Genomic DNA, 19,708 nt, shown 5'->3' with positions numbered 1-19,708 from the left:
CTTTCAGTTGTTAAACGCTTGCAATTTGTAATTCATTTACGAGTGTTATTTGTATTAGGGTGGGGGGAATCGTTTTTGCTGAAATAACAGCAATAATTAATTCTGTATCAAAGAGAATAATTAAATTTCTCCTGCTCTAATTTAATTTCGGTTTCTGAAAAACAATTAGTGAAAGTTTAACTGGGAAGTATGAGGTAGAGACGCTGAACTGTTACTGACTAATGTCATGATGCGTGGTACTTAAAATTTATAGAAGATGGGAAAATAAGGAACTTTGATGTTTATTTCTTCTGTAAATTAATAACTTGATTTGAAACAGAATTATATTTGAGTTATTAATCATATTGCTGGACTACAGAGTCCACTACAAGAATGGAAATTATGTTAGCTAAGTGGCTTTTGTTTTTGTTTTAAATATTACGTTTCAAGTAAATTGATTAGATCGACGACGAGGGAGAGAAGAATGGGAGGGAGGGGGGGGGGGTTCGTTATAGATTGATTTCTGTCTAGTCAAAACGCATTATGAAGGTAGGTGTTCATGAGACATGCAATTATTAGGAAGATAGCTTTGACAGTGGCTACGACTGGGGGGAATATAAAGTATGTTTGAATGGGAGTAGAAACAAAGTAATCAAGCGGAGAAGCATATCAGATGCCGTAAAACTGATAGGGGTATTATTGAGGGAATGATAGCATAGAAAGAAATATCGATAGAATGGTTAGTTAAGAGAAGGTGAATCGGCGGTGGGAGGAACACTCTTCAAGAAGTTTACCCAGGGGATTAATCTGGAGTTTGTTTACTTAGTAGTCCCCAGTCTACCAGATCTCCGCCATACTTTCGCTTACATAATTTTTTTTTCTTTTAGTTTTATTCAGAATTTATCTAATATTAAATTCTTTTTAATATGATTAAATCCAACATTAAGGCGAAACAAATTAATCAATAGAGTCAATCGAAGTGAAATACTGGCATTTGTTTCATAGAACACAGACTCTGGTGCACACTGAGTTAAAAAATTGCAGGTCTGAAACAAAATTCTGCAAGCTATTTACCCCGATATGCTTACAGTGTTTGCCAAGTATACGTTACCAAAACGGTATCCTCTGAAGTTTTTCAACAGAATAAGATCATTCCATACGATAACGAGAGGCAAATTCTTGTATGACAACCGTCTGTTGACATATCCAAGAGGAGCAGTAAGGTTAAACAAGGACGACACTTACTGTCACAGTTTTATGACACGCTCGATACTTCTCATGTAGGATACTATGTGAAAGTTATGTACAAGTGGCTTATAAGCTGAATAGGAATTAAAGAATTTCAATAAACTTTTTTCCTAATCGTGTTCATCACTAAGTTTGAATTATTGATTCTTTAAGACTTCGATCCGCCTACTACATTGACTTCGTCATCAGAGACAATACTTCAACTTTGACAAGTATCATCAGTTGCATGTAAGAAAACAAGGATCTCACTATACAGATTCAGTTGGAAATAAACAAAGCTTATATCTTCAATACACTTTTATACCTTAGTGTTGCTAGAGCGATGTGTGTAAAGTAGAAAAAATAACTTATGCTTTGGGGACCAAATATAAATTTTCATTATTCTTTGGTAAAAATCTTCAACAGTGGATATATCACAAGCCGGACTCGTGTATAATTGCTTCATATGATGCATGGTCGCATCTCTCTTTTTAATGAACACTTACAAATGCTGAGATTCGGTATACATAGACATTTTTAAATAGAAGAAATTATTTGAAATCGAGGAATAAGGAGTGAGAGAAGAAACCCCAGAGCTTGGACAAAGCGCATGTGACGCAGACATAAGAAAATGTATGCACAATAAAATCTTATGCAGAATAAAGCATATTTTTTGCCAATATTAGGTGTCAGCAACTATTTACTATTATTGCAAAACTCGAGAAAGATTTATCATTGCATGAATTATGTCTATAGAAATAACGAATCAATAATGTTTGAGTAATTATTAATAATCAAATGACATTAGTTAAAAGTTGTCATGAGATTGATCAATCACTACATTTCATTGGCTTTAGAAAATTACTATGTGCGGTGTTAACAAAGATGAACAAAAATGTACCAGAAATATATTGGTGTTATTTAACATTGTGTCTTTGTGTTTAATATGTTAGAGCTAAAAGTAATGATAGAGAAAGTAATACACACACACACACACACACACACACACACACACACACACACACACACAGAGTCAGTTCAAATAAATGACCAATAAAATTAACAATTACAAGCAACAAGAGGACGTGCACAAAGCATGTATTAGTTTGACGATCATAGTTATATATATATAATGTATATATGTTTATTGAGAGAGGGAGAGGGGACTATATAGAAAGCGAGAGAGCTACAAAGAAAAATTAACAAACTTTATTTGAAACTTGACAGTGGTTATTTTCAAAAATTTGTCCGTTCAAGCAGGTCATTTTAGTAGTAGCACCATTGCTGCAGATATAGTATTTGTGGCACTCGGCTGGGTGAGCATAGAAACCGTCAGGTTTATTGGCACAGAAATCATGTGGGATCACTGGAAAGAAAGAAATAACTTTATATAACAAAATAGTAATTAGAAACCGTAACATATAAAATAAATTAATCAAAATGAAAAGAAGGCAAAAAGTAATGTATGAAACTCTAAAGGGTTTCATATGTCAAACACATACCTCAAGAATTAAGTGTTCAATGTTATGCATCAGCGAATCGCAAGAGATTCAGCAATGTTCTTGTATCTAAGTAAAAAAATCAACTAATGCTTCGTATTTTGTCGCTTTTGTTCAAGGATCTCATGCTACCTTCACTTAGACTCTCTTGAGCCTCTCATCTTCCTCTTATTGATAATTATATTGTGTTCGCTCGTCTATTAGGAGTAAAACTAATCACTTTTTCCTGTCTTTTCTACTCATAATCCCTTACTTCTGGAATTCCTTTCATATCCATGTTTTTCCTGTAGCCATCCACTTATAACTGAGAAATTAACCTCATCAATCTCAGGGGTCTTTGAGAGCCAGTGAACACTATATGTTTAACTTCTTTCTTAAGATCAAACATAAAAAATATGTTTAAATTAGTGTAGGCCACATAAGTATATAAAAAAAGCCCACAATGTGATAAAGTGCACCGCTGTGAGCAGTAGAGCAGTATATAAATGACGAGAGTTTTCACTATCAGGGCTCAGGAAATCTCTTCAGTTGTAGTGGAAGATACATATTAATTGATGTGAGCACATCATATTCAGTCAAATGGTTTCATGTCGCCCAGAGTTAAAATCAACGTTTTTACGAATTACTAGGATTAGTTGAACTGACGTTTTACTCCGGATGAGAAATATATCTCACTCTGGTTATGACGCCAATATCTTGCAGCTAATTTTATAAGAAAAGGCCTGATATATGAACTGAGGCATATAAATACTAAGTTTCATGCGTTGTGATAAAAAATATTCGGGTTGAGGATATGAATAACGCTGTCTGATTTTTAGCTTAATATTTCATCTACCTGATTATATTTTCTCTCTCATGATTACCAAGCTAGGAATAAATGCGGTATGTGACTATTTTTAGACTATTTAAATTCTAATAAAGTATAGACTTCTATCATTTAAGAAGGCGGAAAAGAAACGGCTAGATAAATACCTGTCCCACCATCTTGACACCGTACTTGATCTTTGTAGAAGCAATATTTCGACTTGGGATCAAAATATAGTCCTTGCTGACACAGCATTAGATTGACTTTTCCAAAGGTACAATCGATATATTCGTTGCATGCATTTGGACTCTCGTATAATCCATCTGATTTGAACTGGCAAAAGTTAGTTATGTCATGTCCTCTGGTTTTGATAACTAATATAAGAAGAAAATAAAAAGGAAATTAAAATCATAACGTTCGTAAGTTGCTGGGGAATATAGTTATTGGATATATTTTTTAGTCACAGTCATAATATAGTTTCAAATGTTGGCACAAGACCAACAGTTTTGTAGGAGGGGCAAGTCGATTACATCGATCCCGGGGCTCAACTGGTACTTATTTTATCGATCCCGAAATGAAAATTCAACCTGATTAGCGCCATTCTGTCCGTCTTAAAGTTTTGACTTCAAATTCTCCTCAGCGGTCATGGCTTCACGAAGGCTGGTCCAGCGGTCCTCAATGGAGGTTTGCTCTGAGAGGTCCATCAGGTGTCTCTCAATTGATTCTCAGAAGTCTTGGGATGTCTCTGAGTTCCTGAGCTTGGCGCAGTGGAGGCGTCAGCAAGGTATGTTTACTGAGATCCACTTTGGTGGACGGCGGATCTTGATGTCAAGGCGAGAAATAAGAATGTGGTGATCTGTCCGGCAGCCATCTGTACCAGGCATGGAGTGGGTGATGTGTACATCTCGTCTATCCTTGGATCTTGTTAGAACTCAGTTGAGGATGTGCCAGTGTTTAGACCGTGAGTGTTTCCAGATCGTCTTTTCTCGGGTAGGAAGACGAAATAGGGAGTTGGTGATGACAATTTCGTACTCGGCGCAAAGGCCCAATAAGAGCTGGCCATTGGCATTGCATTTCCCAATGCCATGATGACCATTCCACAGACAATGGTCACTGCCGACTCTGCCGTTAAAGTCCCTCAACACGACGAGTTTGTCATGCGTGGGGACAGTCTGGATGGTGCGGTCGAGCAGATTGTAGGACGAAGCCTTGACGTCGTCTTAAGATGTGAGGGCAAGGGCGTACACAGAGATCAGCGTAAGGTACCTGTCCCGAATGAGCAGGATCCAAACAGTCATCAGGCGCTCGCTGACAGTAGTTGGGACGAGTCTGTATTGATCCACGAGTTTCGTTTTGATGGCAAGGCCAACTCCATGGATGCGTGGGTCGTTAGGATCCTTCCTCTTCCAGCTTCTTTGATGCTACCTTCTCCTGAAAGCCTAATCTCGCTCAAGGCTGCCACGTCGATGTTGAAGCAGGCAAGTTCCTTGCAGACAGGGTTGCACTTTGGCTTCGGACAATTAATGTCACTCTTGTTGCGGAGAGTGCGGATATCCTAGGCCCCGAAAGTGATTAGTCGATGATGGAAGAGTAGAAGTAGAGTTCCGGCAACATAATTCTAAATTCGTCTGTTATGAACATTTTAATTGGTCAACATTGAAACATTTTAATTTGTCAACATTGAAACTTTTAAAGATGTCTTTCTAATTCATAATTTTAAACTTTTTATCATTGATAAACAAAAAATATTGTTGAAACTATTTTGGTATATATGTAAATAAATGTATCTTAAACAATTACAAGCTTTCCAAATTTAGGTGCGTTTTCAACAAATTTGCCTATATATATATGTATATATACAGAGAGAGAGAGAGAGAAAGATGAATATATATTTGTATATATATATCGATATATATATATATATATATATATATAATTATTGGGTTGGTGCATAATTATTACGGCTGTTTTTCAACAAATTTTATTCAACAAAATCTATAACATGTAATAAAAACATCTTTAAATGATTATTCCGGAGCATATTCACCATCTACTTCAAATACTGCTTCTCATTTGCTTTGTAGACGGTTAGACCGCCATTTAAAGATATTCTTGTTAAATATTGTTATTGTTTTTGTTGAATAAAATTTGTTGAAAGAAGCCGCAATAATTATGCACCAACCCAATATATACTAGCAATACATACCCATATGTGTGTGTCTGTACGTACGTGTGTATTTGTATGTGTGTTTGTGCGCGCGCGCGTTTGTATCTGTATTTCGAGTTAATGAGCTGTATCGATTTCTGATATAATGTACTCTCTCATAAAGAAATGAAACACCGTGAATAATCTTTTTAAAATGTCGAAAGGGGAAAAATATACATATAGGCGCAGGGGTGGTAAGTAGCTTGCTAACCGACCACATGGTTCCGGGTTCAGTCCCACTGCGTGGGACTTTGGGCACGTGTCTTCTACTATAGCCTCGGGCCGACCAAAGCCTTGTGAGTGGATTTGGTAGACGGAAACTGAAAGAAGCCCGTCGTATATATGTATATATATATATATGAGCGTGTGTTTGTGTGTCTGTGTTTGTCCCCCTAGCTTTGCTTGACAAACGCTGCTGGTGTGTTTATGTCCCCGTAACTTAGCGGTTCGGCAAAAGAGACCGATAGAATAAGTACTGGGCTTACAAAGAATAAATCCCGGGGTCGAGTTGCTCGATTAAAGGTGGTGCTCCAGCATGGCCACAGTCAAATGACTGAAACAAGTAAAAGAATAAAAGAGAGTATAGGCAGAAAAAAATGTATATGACAGGAATTTGTAACTTACCTGTTGGAGAAGTGGGATTTGGTTGACATGGGTAGGACACTTCCGGTATGCAAGTATGCAACGCTGGATAATAATTCTGGTGAGGTGGACAAGTGTTAATTTGACCAACTCCATTAAGACACTGAAGATATTCCTTGCAATGATGTTGTATCGGGTAATTTCCGTTTGGTTTATTCATGCACATCGCTCCTACTGAAAATATACGTATGGTTAATGTATGTATGTATGTATGTAGTATGTATGTATGTATGTATTATGTATGTATGTATGTATGTATGTATGTATGTATGTATGTATGTGCATGAGGGGACGGCCACGTTTGAGAAATCTCGAGTTGCACATGAGAAAGTAAGGAGGGATGTCAGGAAGGGCATCGCTGTTACACTTCCAGAAGGGAAGGGTCTTCCTTTGATTCTGACATGCAATGTCTGTGCAAGACCCTGCCTCAGTAAAGCTGGACTCATGAGTCATCTTCGTAGTCATAAAACGAGACAGATGAGTGACAACCTGGCCACTGGTGGTGGTGTAACACACCATACTAATCATATCTGTCAGGCATGTGGAAGAGAGTGTAATTCGGCAGGGGGACTTAAACGACATGTAAAGGTACATGAAGCCCAGTTACAACTACAGCCAGCTATTGCCAGTAAAGGTCTTAGTTGCCAATTTTGTTCAAGACATTGTAGATCTTTAGCTGGGCTAAAAAGTCACATTCGATCACATCACCAGTAACAGTTAAGCTTCCTACAATGGCCATACTCGATAACGAGGGGGCAGCCATAATGTATTATGTATGTGTGCAAATTTGTATGTTTTGTTTTATGTATGTATTCTCATACATATAGTTAGTTGCATATGTATGATTGTATGCATGTATGCGTGTATGTATGCAGATTGTTTTACAGTTTGCATAAAATTAAAAAAAGAACACAATATCCCATTCACAATTAAAGTGTTTTTTTTAAAACGAAATCAAAAAATATCAATTAGATTATGATTGTGTCCCTGGAGCGGTATTTGAAAACCTCCTTGATCTTGTGCATCAGTTCGACCTTGGTGTCACAGGCAGAGCGGTTGGTGTCTTTCTCAATCGCACCCCCACACATAGTAATTTATGGGATTACAATCGAGGGAACTGAGAGGATGTAGACTGTGGCTGGTGAAGACATAACATAGAAATTCTCTGAATTTTGCAGAGGTATGACAAGGGGCTGAATCGTGCTGCTACGCATATGGCCTTTCAGCAGAAACCCTCTCCAGCCTGGGTTTGACTACAATTTCCATCAGATTCTCACATCGCCGTCTGAACTGAGTCACAGACCCTACCCTGCTATTGTTGCATGAATTGCTGCGTGCTGATGCTGTTGGAATACCTGCTGGTCATAGCTTCGCAGTCTCCACTGCCAGTGTCCATATCAATGTACACACACACACACACACACACACACCATACACATATATGTACGTATGTATGTATGTATGCATGTGTGTGTGTCTGTGTATGTATGTATGCATGTGTGTGTCTCTGTGTGTGCGTGCATACATACATACATACATACATACATACATACATACATATATTATATATATATAAATATATATATATATATATATATATATACATTCATACATACATACATATATATATATATATATATATATATATATATATATATATATAATATTATTAGAGACAAAACCACTATTTTGCAAAACAAACAAGGAAAGACTTAATCAATACATAAAATTTTAATAAAAAGTAAAAAAAACCGCCACTACAATTGTTTCTTGTCCTAATCGACAATCTTCAGGTGGACTTCCAATCTAAAATATCAATATTTTAAAATATAAAAATAATAATTTTAAAATAATTAAAGTATTAATGAAAAAATATAAATATATAATCTATATATAACCTATATATAATCCATATATAATCAATATATAAACAATATATAAACTAAAATAAACCTTTCAACAATTAAATATAAAATATAAAATATAAAACAAAACAAAAAATAAACTATATATACACCCATACACATATAACTAATTATATATAACCATATCTAAATACATACACTAAATCACACACCTATATATATATCCCTATACATACACATAAAAACGTCTAGGCAACGATAAATAAATAAAATAGCCAAATACTTCAACACAATACTTATTGATACTCCCTCACACACACATACAACCCACATTCCCGCTCTAGAAACGGACATCATTTAAAATTATGAATGGAGAAATGGAATAAATGGAATTAAAAATTATATTCACTTGGTAAAACGAACATTACTTAAAAATTATGAATGAAAACATGCAATAAAACAACAGACATCGCAAATAGACACAAATTACTACGAATTCCTTAATAAAACTACCATGAAAAACCAAAACTCATAAAAACATATAATGATAAAATCTCCCTTTACTAAACTCTATAACATACCTATATAGCAATCCCCCTAACCTAAACATTCACACACAAATACACACACGTAAACCACACACCCACGACATATACAAATACCCACCTCACTCACACATACCTATACATACATATAAACCTCAACATATACTCCAAAAATCCACTCAACCCCACACAGACAAATAAACACATACATCCCCAAACCTATATAGCAAACCCATAAACACATTCACACACAAAAATATACATACGTAAAACACACACCATATACATATACATACTCACCAAACTCGATATATACAACAATATTAACACACCCACACTCATACAGATAAATAAATTACACAACCAAAATACGCACACACTCACACACAATCCCACATACATAAACACTCCAAAGAAAAACAACATTATTACACATAATACGATATATAAAATACATCGTAAGTAACCAGAATATCAAAAATAACAATATGACATAAGGAGAAATAATATACATACTTTCAAGTCAGTTTCAAATTATGAAGTGAAATTAAATTCTAAGCCGTTAAAAAACATCAAACCAAAATTACGTTACCATAGGAACATAACTTATGTATAAAAAGAATACGCGCTATGGAAGCAAACGTCACTTAAAATTATGAATGGAGAAATAGAATAAATGGAATTAAAAACTATATTCACGCGGTAAACTAACATTATTTAAAAAAATTATGAATGGATTCTTTAATAAAACTACCATGATAAATTAAAACTCATAAAAACATAAATGATAAAACCTCCCTTTACTAAACCCTATAACATACTTATATAGCAATCCCTTTAACCTATACATTCACACACAAATACACACACGTAAACCACACACCCATAACAAATACAAACACCCACCCCACTCACACACACCCACAAGTACATATAAGCCTCAACATATACACCAAACAAAATTACGTTACCAAGGAACCTAACATATGTATAAAAAGTATTCCCGCTCTGGAAACGAACATCTTTTAAAATTATGAATGGAGAAATGGAATAAATAATATTCACGTGGTAAAACGAACACCACTCAAAAATTATGAATGAAATAATGTAATAAAACAACAAACATCGTAAATAGACAAATTACTACGAATTCCTTAATAAAACTACCATGATAAATCAAAACTCACAAAAACATATAATGATAAAATCTCCCTTTGCTAAACTCTATAACAAACCTATATAGCAATCCCCCTAACCTAAACATTCACACACAAATACACACACGTAAACCACAGACCCACGACTTATACAAATACCCACCTCACTCACACATACCTATACTAACGTATAAACCTCAATATACACCAAAAACCCACTCCCTCCCCACACAGACAAATTAACACATACATCCCCAAACCTATATAACAAACCCATATACACATTCACACACAAACACACATACGCAAAACACACACACACAACACATACATACACTCCCTCACATATACGCATATACATACTCACCAAACTCGATATATACAACAATATTTACACACCCACACTCATACAGATAAACAAATTATACAACCAAAATACGCACACACTCACACACAATCTCACATACATAAACACTCCAAAGAAAAACAACATTATTACACATAAACGATATATAAAATACATCGTAATTAACCAGAATATCAAAAATAACAATATGACATAAGGAGAAATAATATACATACTTTCAAGTCAGTTTCAAATTATGAAGTGAAATTAAATTCTAAGCCGTTAAAAAAATCAAACCAAAATTACGTTACCATAGGAACATAACTTATGTATAAAAAGAATACGCGCCATGGAAGCAAACGTCATTTAAAATTATGAATGGAGAAATAGAATAAATGGAATTAAAAACTATATTCACGTGGCAAACCAACACTACTTAAAAAAATTATTATGAATGGATTCTTTAATAAAACTACCATGATAAATTATTATATGTATTTATGAGCTTTAGTCTATCTTGGCAGTCCCAACAAACAATTTTCAGCAATCCACGTCTATTCCCGATGTCTGCCATTCTACTACATTATTCCACTCCCAATCCCAAGCAACGCTAGCCTACCACCCGGTTACAATTCCCAATTCCATCCATTCCATTCACAATTTCAATGACGTTCGCTTCCATAGTGCTACGTATGAGCCTCAATATATGCACCGGTGATTCGCTACCACATCCGTGCGGATGGGTGAGAGTATGCATTGAGTGTAGTGATGTATATATATATACATTCATACATACATATATATATAGTGATGTATATATATATACATTCATACATACATATATATATATAACTTTTATCTTTTACTGGCATCAGTCATTGGACTGCAGACATGCTGGGGTCCCTTAAGAGTTTTGTCAAACAAATCGATCCAGTAGTTATTTTAAAGTTTACTGCATATTGTAGCAATCTCATTTGCCGAACCTCGAAGTTTCGGAGACGTAAACAAATCAACGTCGATTTTTAAGTATTGGTAGTTAGGAGACAGGCCTAGACCTAAAGACAAACATACACAAGCGCGTGTACGCACAACATACACACATACACACATACACACATACACACATACACACACATATATACTTACAATGGATTTCTACACAGTTTTCCTGTACCAAATTCACTCAGAAAACATTCTATAGCGCGAAGTTATAATAGAAAACACATGCATAAAGATGTCCTGCAGTGGGACTGAACTAGAAATCACGTTGTTGCAAAGCGAATTTCTTAACAATACAGCCATGCCCACGCCTTTCTAACCACACAGCTATAATAAACACATACATAAAAGTTACCCTCGGTTTCTGCAGTACTCGGTTGGCACAGTTTCATATTACAACGAGTATAATTTAGGTAGATTTTTTTCCATTTATTTATTTATTTATTTATTTATTTATTTATTATTATTATTATTACTTTTTTTTCTTCTTCTTTCAAATTTGCTTCCATTTCTTGCCGAGTGTCTTCCCGACTCCTAGGGCAAAGAAACTCATAGTATACATTGGTAGGCCATTAAACCAAACTCAGTAGTTCGTTCATTTTTTTTTTTTTTTTTTAAAGTTAAATTAAAATACACGAGCTGCAACGGTTCTCACACCGACAATGCTCTTCTCAATACGTGTGATGTACCAGTTAAGACAATCTTTTGCACTTCTTGCAGGGATGGTAAGCCAGGGATCATTCTCATATAATTTTCGGTTCCCTTCTTGATCATTCCTAGTGCTCCTACGATCACTGGTATTGTAACCGCCTTGAGATGCCACAATTTCTCAATTTCAATGAGTAGGTCTTTATATTTTCTGAGCTTGTCAAACTCTTTCGCTGAGATATGATGATCACAGGGGATGCTCATGTCGATCAATAAGCAAACTTTATTGTTTTGGTCTTTCACAACAATATCTGGTTTATTGGCCTTGATGGTTCGGTCTGTATGTACTGGAAAGTCCCACAGAATGGTTACATTTTCTCCTTCAGTTACAGCCTCAGGGTGGTGATTATACCACTTGTCGGCAGTTTTGATATTGTAATGCTGACTTATTAGCCAGTGGAGATATTGGCCAACTCTGTCATGTCTTAATTTATACTCCACTGGTGCTAAGACTTTACATCCAGAGATTAGGTGGTCCACTGTTTCAATCATGTCGTTGCAGAATCGGCATTTTGGGTCTGCTCCATTTTTTCATCACATTGGCCTGGTAGTTCCGGCTTAATAGGCTTTGATCTTGAGCAGCCAGGATGAAACCTTCGCTCTCTGCTTTTAGCCCTGAGCTCCGTAGCCACTGATGGGTTTGCTTCTGGTCAACATCAGCTTGTTTGCTGCGGGTCACATATTTGCCGTGCAGAGGTTTCTCCTCCCACCTATCAGCCAATTGCTCGTGCGCTTTTTTCATTGCCATCATTTTCACCTTCTTTGCAACAATAGTTGCCGTACTTCCCTCGGGTTGTTCAGTTTGGGTATCCTGCACGAGATCAATAGCAAATTTTTTGCTTTCCTTGATGATAGAATGAAGCTTCTTTCGTCTCTCGTGATTTTCCACGAGCTTTAGCATCCAGTCATTCGATATTTCGAGATATTTGGCCAGTCCAATTGTGGTTGTTTTGTAAGCTAGTTCAAATTGGATCAGGCCTCGACCTCCTTGGGCTCTGGGAAGGTAAAGGCGATCTACGTCTGCCTTTGGGTGGTGCATCCTATTACAACTCAGCAGCTTGCGTATTTTTCTATCTATATTCTTTACTTCACTCATATTCCAGTTCAACACATTGTAGCTATAAGTAACAACTGGAACTGCTAAGGAATTTATAGCTAACACCTTGTTACGTGCATTTAGTTCAGATTTCAGGACTGCACAAACTCTCCTATAACATTCCTTCCTGATTTTCTCTTTCATGCTTGCATGCTGAATACCAGAGCCTTCATTTATCCCTAAATATTTGTATGTTTGTTCTTGCTCAAGCTCTCTTATGACTGTGTCAACATCTAACACGACTGAATTTGTGGTCTTCACTTTCCCTTTCTGGAAAGTGGCCTTGGCACACTTCTCAAGTCCAAACTCCATCCCGATGTCATCGCTGAATGCTTTCACGGTGCGCAATAGGCCTTCAAGTTCATTATTGTCTTTACCATAAAGTTTTAAGTCATCCATATAAAATAGATGGCTTATTTTTTTATTGGCAATTTTATACCCATACCCTGTTCTGTTTAATTCACTTGTAAGGGGTATTAGGGCTATGCAGAATATTAAAGGTGAAAGTGAGTCACCTTGAAAAATTCCACAGTTGATGTTTATATTTTCTGAGGCAAGTACTCCATTAGAGTGGTATAATTGGTGATTCGTATTCCACAACGACATATTGTGCTTCAGGAAGTTTGAAATCACAGGGGAAATTTTGAAGATGTCCAGCGATCTCAAGATCCATGGATGCGGTATACTGTCGAAGGCCTTTTTATAGTCAATCCATGCGGTGCTGAGATTTCTGCGCTTGTTGTGACAGTTCTCAAGGATCATACGATTGATTAGCAGTTGATCTTTGCATCCGTAAGAGCCTCGGCGGCACCCTTTTTGTTCAATGGGGAAAATATCGTTCTTCTCCATGAATGCATGTTTTCTCCGCCAGGATAGATGTTAGGATTTTATACGTGGTGGATAGACAGGTTATAGGCCGATAGTTTTTTGGAAGGTTGGTTTCGTTATTCTTTGGGAGTAGGTAAGTAATGCCACTTGCTAACCATTCAGGTGTTTTCTTTGGGTCTCTCATAATTCCATTGAGCAGCTGAACTAGCTTACTGTTTTATTATTATTATTATTATTATTATTATTATTATTATTATTATTATTATTATTATTATTATTATTATTATTATTATTATTAAGTGAGAGAGCAGTGCATGTCATCAAAGTGACACTGGAGTAAAATATACAAAGCCCAATATACCCATCATGACTACCCGTCTGATAAGGGTACACTAGGCACATGCATCACAACCATATATGCGCGACAAGGTGATCTCATATCACGAGAAACAGCGCATGACCTTGCAGGCGGTGCTCAGTTAGAATTTTCTTCCGGTCAAGTAACCCATCCTGCTCAAAAGGTCCCTGAATAAGGTTTGCTTAAGGATGATGAACGAAACACCCATGTTTCCAAGGGTGAATTATCCAAACCCCAAAGAATCCCTCTCAACACATGGCTATGATGCTCCCCCACTATTTCTGCTCGTGATCAGAGATGCATATATCATCAGCCACCAAGGGACATGCTCAACTGGATAAGGTCAAACAACTGACAAGCAAATCTGTGGTATTGAGTAGAATATTTGCTGTACCTCATTATTATTATTATTATTATTATTATTATTATTATTATTATTATTATTATTATTATTATTATTATTATTCAGTAGTTTTATTTTTATAGCGTGCTTTCACTTCACTACCGAGCGCAGCTCTGTGTGCCTTGGGTATGTGCTGTGATTTGTTGTGATGCTCTGATGGTTATTGTATGGAAAGTGTTCTGCGTAGGATGTGTGCAGTGCCTAGTAGTGCAATTTTCTGTATGTTATATGTGTTTGCAAGTCCTGGTGTTTTTGTTATGTATTTGTCTGAATATTTTTTTATCATGCCTAATGCACCTACTATGATAGGAATTGTTTCTGTTTTCAGATTCCACATTCTAGTTACCTCTATTTCCAGGTCTTTGTATTTTGAGAGTTTCTCCATTTCTTTTAGAGACACGTTGTCATCTGCCGGTATTGATACATCAATTAGAAAGCATTTTTTTTCTTCATGATCTCTGACAACTATATCTGGTCTGTTGGCCTTAATTTCTCTATCTGTGTGTATCGGCATATCCCAGAGTATGGTTGCTTTCTTGTTTTCTGTGACCTTTTCTGGTGTGTGCCTATACCATCTTTTTTCTGTTGTTATTCCATAATGTTGGCATAGCTTCCAATGTATGTAGGTTCCAACTCTGTCATGTCTGTGAATATATTCCTTCTTAGCCAGGACTGAGCAGCTAGAGATAATATGATTTATTGTTTCTTGTCCATCTCCAAATATTCTGCAGTTACTTGTAATATTTCTTTTCATTACATGTTTTTGGTAATTTCTGGTGGGGAGGCTTTGGTCTTGTGCTGCAATTAAAAATCCCTCTGTTTCTGCTTTGAGTCCTGAGCTTCTCAACCATTGCTGGGATTTTTCTTTGTCTATTTCTTTTGCGTTTAGTTTAGTGCAGTATTTACCATGAAGGGGCTTTTCTTGCCATCGTTTTATCATGGTTCGTTGCTGTTCTATTTTTAGTTTGGATTTCATTTGTTTTATAGCTTTTGTTGTTTCTTCATCATCTTCTTCTTCTTCTTCGTGTTTATTAGGTGGTATGATTTCTTGTTTGTATTTGTCAGCTTCCTTAAATGCTGAGAACAGTTTTTTTTTTGCTCGTGTTTTGCTGCTATCTGGATCAGTTTTCCTTCCTTCTGAAGTAGGTATTTTTGCAGTCCTATGGTGGTTATTTTATAGTAGTTTTCCAGCTGTATAAGGCCTCTACCACCTTCTATACGTTGTATATATAGTCTTTCTATGTCAGATTTTGGGTGATGCATCCTAGATCTTGTCAGTATTTTTCTTGTTTTCCTATCTATTTTGGACAGTTCATTTCGTGTCCAGTTAAGGATATTGTAGCTGTAACTTATAACTGGGACAGCTAAAGTGTTGATACCTATTATCTTGTTTTTAGCATTGAGCTCTGTTTTTAGTATTGATCTAACTCGTCTATAATATTCTTTTTTTATTTTCTCTTTCATTTGTGTGTGTTGTGTCTTATCTAGTTCATGGATTCCTAAGTATTTGTAAGTTTGGCTTTGGTCTAATTCTTTTATTTCATTGGTTTTATCTAGTGTGATGTTGTTACTCTTAACTAGTTTTCCTCTTTTCATGGTTACTTTGGCGCATTTTTCTAATCCAAATTTCATATCTATTTCTTTGGTAAATCCATGAACTGTCTTTAATAGTGTTTCCAGCTGTTTGTCATTTGCAGCGTATAGTTTTAGGTCATCCATATATAAAAGGTGGCTGATCGTTTTGCCGTAATATTTATATCCGCATCCAGTTCTATTTAGCATATCAGATAGAGGTGACAGTGCCAAGCAGAAAAGGAGTGGAGAGAGCGTGTCTCCCTGGAATATTCCTCTTCTAATGGGGATGGCTTTGGTTTTCATGAGTCCCTTTTTTGGGGGGAGCTGTAGCACTGTTTGCCATTTATTCATAGAGTGCCCTATGAATTTTATAATTGTTGGTGCTACTTTGTTAATGGCTAGTGTTTCGAGGATCCATGTGTGGGGGATGCTATCAAACGCCTTTTTGTAGTCGATCCAGGCCATACTGAGGCCTTTCTTCTTTCTGTGGCTGTCTTCAGTTATGGCTTTATTAATCATTAGTTGATCTTTACAGCCATATGAGCCTTTGCGGCATCCTTTCTGCTCTTCTGGAAACAGATTGTTTTCGTCCAGGTGCTTGTTCAACCTTTGCGATATCACTGCAGTAAATGCCTTGTACATAGTAGGGAGACAGGTTATTGGTCTGTAGTTTTCTGGTTTTGCTGTCTCATTTGATTTGGGAATTAAGATGGTTTTCCCCTTCGTGAGCCATTCAGGCATTGTCTCTGGCTCTGCTAGTATGTTGTTAAAGTTTTCAGCCAGCTTTTTGTGCATTCCTGTTAGATATTTCAACCAGAAGTTGGGGATCTTGTCATTCCCAGGTGCCTTCCAGTTGCTTAGTCTTTGCAGTGCCTGGGTGACCTCTTCAGTTGTTATGGGGGTCCAAAGTTGCTCAGATGCTGAGTTTGTTGTTTTGATATTCCTTTTTTTTGGTTGTTCGTTCGCCGACCATATTTCTCTCCAGAATTCTTCCACTTCTTCTGCCGTTGGTGCTGCAGTGATTTCTATTTTATTTTTGCCAAGTTCTTGGTAGAACTTTTTGGGGTTGGAGTTGAACTTTTTGTTTTGTTCAAAGAAGCGCTGGCGTTTCTCGTACCGGCGGATCCTTTGTGCTTTGGCAAGGATATCTTGCTTCAGCTTTTCTTTTATCTCAGGTAATTCTTTTTCTGTGATGTTATATTTGCGGAGTATTTTTGTTTTCTTTTTGTTGCTCAGTAGCGTTGATTGTCTACTGATTTCATTAAGAATCGACAGATCTTTTCTCATTTTTTGTATTTTGTTTTGGATGTTATTTATCCACAGGGTTTGTTTGGGTGGTAGTACTCCTGTTTGGATGGGTTTGAGTGAGTATCCAGCTTCTTTTGTGGCTGCAGTGGGTGCTGCGTATACTAAGTCATTTAGCTCAGTGATATCGCTTTTTGTTTCAGCGGCAATTAGTTCCGTGACGGCTAGGTTTATGCTGTTTATAATTGGTGTTATTGTTTCGTCTATTTTGATTTTTGGGAGGTATGGTCGGTGGTCCATTTTGAGCTCTGTGGTTTTCAGTTCTTTGATTATTTTACTTTTTATATTATCATAATCATTAGGCTCTTATTATTATTATTATTATTATTATTATTATATTATTATTATTATTATTATTATTATTATTATTATTACTTTCGTATTTTACACTAAGGCTAATCAGTGGGTTCATGAAGTGCCGAATGCCATCAAGAATATTTGTGGCTTCATATAAATACGTCTTTGATATGTATATCGAAAACAATTCACTGAGTTGTTCGGCTATTGACTGGAACTAAAAATATTCCTTTCTACCTCAGACACAAGTCTTGAAGTTTGATGAGAGAGCCAGTCAGTTATATCGACTCCAGTGCATCGACCCCGAAAAGGTGAAATGCGAAGTCGATCTCGGAAGAATTTGAACTCAGAATATATTGGCAGACGAACTGCCGCTAAGCATTTTGTCCGAAGTGCTAACAATTCTACCAGCTCACCATCTTAAACTTGGACTAATAATGGTTTCAAATTTTGGCACAAGGTAGTAATTTTAGGGGAGGAATAAGTTGATTAGATCAACCCCAGTGTTCAAATGATATTTATTTTTTCGACCCTGAAAGGATGAACGGCAAAGTCGACGCGACGGCATTTGAACGACAGATAATGTAACGACAGATAAAAATCCACTAAGAATTTTTCTTGGCGCGATAACGATTCTGCATGCTTGCCGCCTTACATCAAAGACAGAATATTGGTTCCAAATTTTGGCACAAGGCAAAAAATTTAGGAGAAGGGGAAGTCGATTATATCGACCCCAGTACTACTTATTTTAGTGACCTCGATAGGATGAAAGGTCAAGTCAAACTCGCTGGAATTTGAACTCACAACGTAAAGAGAGACAAAATTCCTCTAAGTAGTTGTTTCGGTGTCTTGATGTCAAGACGTAAAACCGGGAAAATGCCGCTAATTAGTTTCCCGACACGATAATGCTTCTACCAGCTCACTGCCTTAACTTGAACTAATAATAACATACAAACATACAATGGAAAATTTGACTGAGAGATGTTTCCCAGAGAGAATATCATTATGACTAGTTTCAGAGACCTCTCATTATCCATCTTAGATTGTAGCCCTCAATATTACGCCAGTACCCAAATATATGTATGGAAACACACGCACGCACACACACACACACACACGCGCGCGCGCGCGCACGCACACACATGCACACGTACTCACAAAAACACACACACACATGCACACACACACGTACTCACACACACACACACACCACACACACACACACACACACGCACACGTACTCACACACACACACACGCGCGCGCGTATCTATCTATCTTGCTATATTATAACGGAGAAAGCTGCTTATTAATTTGGTCTGTAACAGTTACTAAAAGTACTAAAGGAAAGCAATTATTAAAGGCTTGAACGTCTGGAAATATTTATATAAATTCATGTTCTAAGAAATTTCTTATAACTTCGATTTCTGAAATTTATTGAATTTTTGAGTTCCAATTTTTCGCAAATTTAAATATTCATTGAATTCACTACGTCCAACTTTTCGCAAGTTTAAATATTCATTGCATTCACTGCGGAGTAGATTTTGATGTTTAATAACAAACAATATTAATTCGTTGCACGTAATATTTTCCGTTTTCATTTGCAACAGTCTCTCACTTTCTCTCGCCTCTATTTTCATTATTGATAATTTAATAATAGCTCTATAACTTTGATATGAGGCACAATTTCAAGAATATTATCATTTTCCGGAGTTTGCTAAATGAATATTTTTGATAAAATAATATTTTTTAAATATAATTAAGAAATGATTTTGTTGTTATGGGTGTTTGGAATGCTGCTAGCCTGATTTTGGGCATTTTCTAACAGAAAAGTATCCTATTAAAATGAATTATCATTTACGTAACTCT

At 36.3% G+C, this 19,708-nt stretch overlaps 1 protein-coding gene across 2 annotated transcripts in view; it reads right to left on the bottom strand.

Annotated features, from left to right (window-relative positions):
* Positions 1 to 2,399: 2,399 nt before the first annotated feature.
* The window catches only part of LOC115230764 (acidic mammalian chitinase), a 59,512-nt gene continuing 42,203 nt past the window's right edge, over positions 2,400 to 19,708 (bottom strand). Inside the window, exons 11-13 of one of the 2 annotated variants that reach the window (XM_029800907.2) lie at positions 6,341 to 6,532; positions 3,678 to 3,884; positions 2,400 to 2,572 (exon numbers count right to left, since the gene is read on the bottom strand). In XM_029800907.2, the coding sequence (XP_029656767.2) occupies positions 2,406 to 2,572; positions 3,678 to 3,884; positions 6,341 to 6,532 (566 nt within the window). In that variant the 3' untranslated portion in view covers positions 2,400 to 2,405. The remainder of the gene's footprint in view (positions 2,573 to 3,677; positions 3,885 to 6,340; positions 6,533 to 19,708) is intronic. The other variant, XM_036513553.1, reaches the window with a different exon arrangement.

Source organism: Octopus sinensis, linkage group LG2, assembly GCF_006345805.1.
Source record: "Octopus sinensis linkage group LG2, ASM634580v1, whole genome shotgun sequence".
NCBI lineage: Eukaryota > Metazoa > Mollusca > Cephalopoda > Octopoda > Octopodidae > Octopus > Octopus sinensis.
This window is presented reverse-complemented; position numbering and strand designations above follow the sequence as displayed.